This window comes from Coloeus monedula, assembly GCF_965178545.1.
Source record: "Coloeus monedula genome assembly, chromosome: 18".
NCBI classification, from domain to species: domain Eukaryota; kingdom Metazoa; phylum Chordata; class Aves; order Passeriformes; family Corvidae; genus Coloeus; species Coloeus monedula.
Window position 1 is genome coordinate 13274646 of NC_138798.1, and position 6172 is coordinate 13280817.

The 6172-nt window shown below is 51.8% G+C and overlaps 1 protein-coding gene across 1 annotated transcript; it reads right to left on the reverse strand.

Moving 5' to 3' along the window:
• Positions 1-56: 56 nt before the first annotated feature.
• Positions 57-5541, reverse strand: DRC10 (dynein regulatory complex subunit 10; the record flags this gene model as incomplete). The annotated part of the gene is made up of 4 exons (XM_082293139.1): positions 4907-5541; positions 3465-3698; positions 1231-1302; positions 57-329 (listed from the first exon to the last, which is right to left on the reverse strand). Exons 1-4 carry the CDS (start codon positions 5492-5494, stop codon positions 57-59), a joined length of 1167 nt encoding a protein of 388 aa, XP_082149265.1. The 5' UTR covers positions 5495-5541.
• Positions 5542-6172: the final 631 nt, after the last annotated feature.

The window sequence follows — 6172 nt, forward strand, 5'->3', positions numbered from 1 at the left end:
TATCTGGAAGAGCTCAGACACAGCAGTTTTGCCAGGGAGAGAAAAGATTTAGGGCTTTATTTCTTGCCCCTGCCCTTGCCCTTGCCCTTCTTCAGTTTTGACTTGTAGATGGATCGCACCAAGTAGCCTTTCCAGAAGGCCTGGATGTAGGTGGCAGCATCGTTCCTCCTGGCAGCTTCCCGTGCAGCTTCCTCTGCCTTCTCCTTAAGCATCCTGCGCTCCTCCTCAATCTCAGTATACTCCTGGAGCAGCAGAGCGTGTTTCTCCATCAGCAGGGCCAGCTGGGCCTTCTCCTTGTTGTAGACAGCCTCCACCTCCTCATACGTGGCCTGGCAGGACAGCAGGGATCAGGGACAGCAGGTAGCAGCTCCTCCCCACATTCCCAGCTGAGGGTCCTGAAACCCATCCCAAAGCCATGGAACCTCAACTGGTTGGAGCCTTTCCGAAGGGATTCAAAAGGAAGGCATGTGCCCAGTACCCAGGGAGTTTCATGAGGTGCTGGGTCCCTTGATGCTCCCCTGAAAAATGCTCCCACAATGGAAGATTTGGGGAACCAGGAGTGTGGGGGTGGGTCTGCCTTGACAAATTCTGCCCCAAACATGGGGCTTCTGCTTCTCCACAGAGAAGGAAATGAAAATAATCCCATTATTAAACATTTGACAGGGGGATCATTCCTTACAATTAGCAGCAGCTTTCAGGCCCTTCCCTGCATTTTGCTCTGTTAGGAATCCAGCAGCTTTCATCCAACCCCATAAATACTAGAAGAACAGGAAAGCCACAAGTTTTGGGGGTGCTGATGTGACCCTCAGCCTGTTACGGCTCAGCTGGGTGCAGGCTGTTGGGTTCCTTAACACCCAGCTCATCCCCCAAGGATCCAGCAGGAACAAGAGCAGGATTTGGACACCAGGTAGGACCACAGGGATTGAGGAATGGAGCAAAACTGAAAAACCCATTTCCTGGCATCAGGTGGACATCACTGGCAGAATATGGTGACCCATTTGCCCTCAGATACTGTGGGATTTAGCAGAGGATGTAACTTTTCCTAAAGCCAAAGCAGCAGAGGACTCCTGGACATGCAGGCAGGACAAAGATCCCTTTCCTGTAGTTCATCTGGATGCAGAACTGCCTCTCATTTCCATGGCCTCCTGGGTAAGAGCCAGGTGTCCCTTTGGACAGAAATCTACCTGAGCAAATCACCTCATGGCAGAGCAAAGCACTTAAAGCCAATACCTGTTTTTCTGCCATGTCTGTGTCATATTTCTGGACCCATTTCTCAGTTTCCCTCTCTGTTTTGTACTTTTTCTGAAACACAAAACAAGATCAGATCCTTGCAGACATCTGAGGCCTGGTAAGAAGTATCCTGAGTGAGAAAACAGGGAAGCTTTGACCCCCAGCATCATTTATATCTGAGTATTACACCTCCTCCCGTGACAAGCTTCCCTCAGCTGACACATATGTGGTTTGCCCTGGTTTGAGGATTCTCCTGGGACATTCCCAAAGGGTTTTATTTGGTTTACAGCATGGAGCTGGGGGGCTGAACAGCACTGGGAAGTTGCTTTCTGCAGGAGGAAATGAACGTGTCTGATGGAATGTGGCAAGTCATCAACAAATTGAGGCAACCAGCCTGAAACTGAAGCAAGAGAGAACTGCAAAACATGAATGTGGGACAGAAAGTACTCAGAAGATGGTGTCTTTTAAAATAAAGAGATATTTCTGGCTGTAAAACAGTTGAGCAGTGGCTGTACTGCTGTATAACCTGGGGCAGTTTACCTCCAGCTCTGGATGTGTGCTCTGTGGAATCATTCCTGCTCCATTTCCTGTGCGGCACTGCCCCAGGATGTCCCAAGGGCTCCCAGGCCATCATGAGGTCCCACCTGACCTATTTAGACCACAAGTACAACTTGTACTTGCTGAGGAAAGGAGGCCTCTGTGGTCAGCAAATGCATCTGTCCAAGTGCTGGAATGAGCTGAGCTCTCCACAGGCAGCCCTGCTGTGGCAGGAACTGCAGCAGGAGCTGCCTCACACACCCACTCTGCCAAAGATTCTGGGGGTTGTACCGCAGCTCTACCTTGGGTTTGATGCTTTGCCAGTGCCCAGCCCTCCATGCTGTACCACCCAATGCAAGAGTGACGGATGCCCCATCACCACATGGGCTTCCTGCCCATGGGAGGTTGTGCTGGTTTGGAGAGAGTACCCAGGATGAGCAAAATTAGAAGAAAAGTCCCCTTTTTCCAGTTCTCAGTTCTCTGTGTCACCAGCACATTCTGCTCAGGGCCTGCTGCTCCCATTCCTCCTCTTGTATCTGCTCAGCCCTGGGGACAAGGACTTTGGAGTGCTGGTGGCTGAGAGCTGGCTATGCCTCAACCCTGAAATCTCCTAAGCCCTGGGAAGCAGGGGAGGGGGGATTCTGCCCCATCTGCAGAGCTGCCCCAGCCCTGGGGCCCAGCACAGGAAGCACCTGGAGCTGCTGGAGGAGTCCAGAGGAGGCCACAGAGATGCTCCCAGGACTGGAGCCCCTCTGCTCTGGAGCCAGGCTGGGAGAGCTGGGGGTGCTCACCTGGAGAGGAGAAGGCTCCAGGGAGAGCTCAGAGCCCCTTGCAGGGCCTAAAGGGGCTCCAGGAGAGCTGGAGAGGGACTTGGGACAAGGCATGGAGGGACAGGACACAGGGAATGGCTTCCCAGTGCCAGAGGGCAGGGATGGATGGGATATTGGGAAGGAATTGTTCCCAATAGGAGGAGGGAGGAGGGTGGAGAGGCCCTGGCACAGGGTGCCCAGAGCAGCTGTGGCTGCCCCTGGATCCCTGGAAGGGTTCCAGGTCAGGTTGGACAGGGCTTGGAGCAGCCTGGGATAGTGGGAGGTGTCCCTGCCCATGGAAGGAGGGTGGAATGGGATGGGCTTTAAGGTCCCTTCCCACCCAAACTATTCTGGGATGATTCTATGAAATCACATTTCCCCCTCTTTTAGCCCAACCTGACTCCTTGGCTTGTCTATTCTGCCAAGCTGGGCAGAGCAGGACCTGCTGAGCCCTCAGCATCAGCCCCTTTCCACCTTGAACACTGAATCAGCTCTAAAAGATGCCTTTCTACCAAGGCCATATTGTGTTTGCTCTGCTCCCCCTACAGCAGATCCCTGGTTTCTCACTATCCCACACCTGTCCTGCTCCAGCCTTGCTGCCCTGAACTCTGCCCAGTGTCACAGCACAGTGTGAAGGTGTTCCCAGAGCCAAGGCAGCCAGCAGGAGCAGGACCTGTGACAGGCTCTGTCCCTGCTGTCGCTGCAGGGCTGCTTTCCACTGGAATCAGCAGAGCATGAGGACAGGGCGGGTGTGCTCTGACAAACACCGTGTGCACCCTGCCAGGAACGAGCAGGGACCAAGGAACTCCTTGCAGCAGCCAGCAGCCAGAGCTGACAGCTCTGCAAACAGGCTTAAACCTCCTGTCCCAGAGCTTTCCTCCCCTTTACCTTCCTGAGAACCAGCTCTGAGGCTCGATGCTCCAGCACCAGTGCTTTGAACTGTGCTCTCAGGCGCAGAACATCCTGCTCCAGCCTGGCACACATGTCCTGGGAGGCTTTCTCATCCTCTTTTTGCTGCTTTTCCCCTTCCTTTGTGATCTGCTGGATGTCAGCCTTGCACTCCTTGGTCAGATTTTCCATGCTGCTTTTGAGGTTTTCAATCTTTTTGTCCTTGCTGTTAATCTAGACCAGAAAACAAGAGGAATACCTTTGGGAACTGCTCCTGAGGCATAAGGTGGGCAGGAGAAGAAAGAACCTTGTAAAGGCAGAGGAGATCCAAGAAGGAACCCTCAGGAGCCTGCTCAGGTAGCACCAAGGAACTGCCACTGCCAGCTGAGGGAAGAGTTAGATTTACACAGGAGCTTTGGAAATGTTCCCCTGGCTCCTCTGGAAACCTGTTAGTAAAGGCACAGAGTGAACAAACCACCCCGAGCCCCACTGGCACTGCCACCTGAGGCACAGCCAAAACAGATTCCCTGGAGCAGCCCTGTAGCTCCCTCGAGGGCTGGGCTCCAAGTGACTGTCTGGGGGACACAGCTCAGAGAGGGAGATCCCCAGCTGGGATCAGTGAAACAGATTTATTCACCATGTCCTGGACAAGCTGCCAAATTGCACATAAAAATCTCAAGCGTCTCAATTCCTAGAACTCCAAGGAGCAGAGGGAAAGGAGAAAGCAGGCCCTTGGCTCTGCCAGCAGTGAGTGCAGGACAAAACCTTCTCAGCCAACCTTCTCTTGCAGGGAAGAGAAAGAGAAGCACAGGCAGAAAACAAAGGATTGTTGTCAGGAGCTCTGGGCTTGGCACAGCCCACAGGCTGGGAAAGTGCCTGGGAAGTACCCAGTCAATTATCTGCACCTCAGCTGCAGATAAAATTAAAGATTCATGTAATTCATGTAATCACTGATTAATCACAAATGCTCCAAGGCAGCTGTTAGAGTTGGGAGTCACAGAAATGTTGATTTTAAGCAAGAGTGAAGACAGAGCAGATATTAAAAATGGATTTTAATCAGAGCAATCCCTCCCCGTAATGACTTTTCATTCTTCCAGCAGCAGGGAATGAAGCAGCTGGGACTCTCACCCTGCCAGGATACCACCACAGCAGTTTGTGCCTGTCCTGACACTCCTCTGGAACTCAGGGACTTACGTTGTTTAAGGTGGCTGGTGACAACAGGTTCAAAACATGCCAAATTCGAGTTTTTTAAAAAATCAAGCATGCAATAAGCCCTTTTCATTATATTTTGCAAGAAAAATATTAATTTTGAGTTTAAGATCTGGTTTAGAAAGGATTTCTGAAACTTGCTCTTTGGGAACTGCAATAAAGGGATCAGGTTTTAGTTACCAAAGTTTTGCTCCAGTAACACTGTTGGAAAACACATTCCCACAAGATCATACCTCCTCATCTCGAGTCTGGATGGCTGCTTCCAGCTCTGCCTGTAGAGCTGAGATAGTTTCTGTGTTTTTCTCAATCCGGAGGGAAATGTCTTCCATGAATTGAATCTTTTCCTTCTCTTCATCAGGACTAGTCAGGAGCCTCTCAAGTGTGAAATCCCGGAACTCCTTAAAAGCTTTGATAAACACATCAGCTGGTGACTGTCTCACCCAAACTTCGTATTTCAGTCCATGGTAAAGCAAGGGGTTGGCCAGGAAGAGCCTCAGGGTGTTTCTCAGGGAACATTTCAGGCGTTGCTCCACAGCTCTCCTTCTCTCCTCATCTCCAGGGCTGGTGAGCAGGTCCTGTATTTCCACTGAAAGCTTCTGAAGCTCCAAAAGGCTGCTTGTGATCTCAGGTCCCAGCATCCTAGCAAACCTCTCCAGGGAGCCAATAATCCGTGGGATCAACCTGGTGATCTCCAGCTTGACAATGGCCTCATCAAAAACAGTTAGGATTCTTTCTGTCTCTGTGCTATCAGGCTTTAACTGGCGTGGATCTAACACCTTCATGACACTTAATGGGATCCCTGCCTTCCTTGGAGTTGCCATGACCTTCACCAAGGTTCTTTGCTTCACGAGGATGCTTGGAATGCAGCTGGATCCCTGTTGCCATGGATTCAGTTAAACACCAGTGGGCTGGGTGGTTTGAGGTTTAGAAAAGACACAGCAGCTCTTACACAAGGTGAGACTGGAAGAAAATCAAGGTCCCTGTGCTGCTGCTGTCACGTAATCTCCCTTCTCTCTAAAAGGAAAACACGGGGACAGCATTAGAGAAACAATGTAAATTGGGAAAACATGAGAGTTCGAGGTTATGCTGGAGTTCTCTCTGGGTCTGGGCAGGGGGTCAGGACATCGGGTTGTGGATTAGAGATGGTCTCTGTCCCACAGTAGCTGTCAAACACCCATGGGAAGGGGGTGATGGATTCCTGGCTTTAAAGGGTGGTGGGGAGGAAGCTCCCAACAGCTTCTGAGTAGCAGCTGAGGTGGAGCAGCACAAGCTGCAGCTCTGCAGTCCCCAGAGGGGTCTGGAGAGGGGCTTGGACAGCCCTGGGGCCACCTGGGAGGGAAGGGGAGGGTTCCCAGTGGGAAACCTCTATGGGAAACCTCTACCCTTCCAGGCCTGTCCCTGCCAGAGGGATGAGGTGGGAGAGGGGATCTGGCAAGACTGGCAGGGACAGGGGAAGAGGAGGAGAGAGGGAGGAGATGGGGACAGCTGTAACGGGGGGG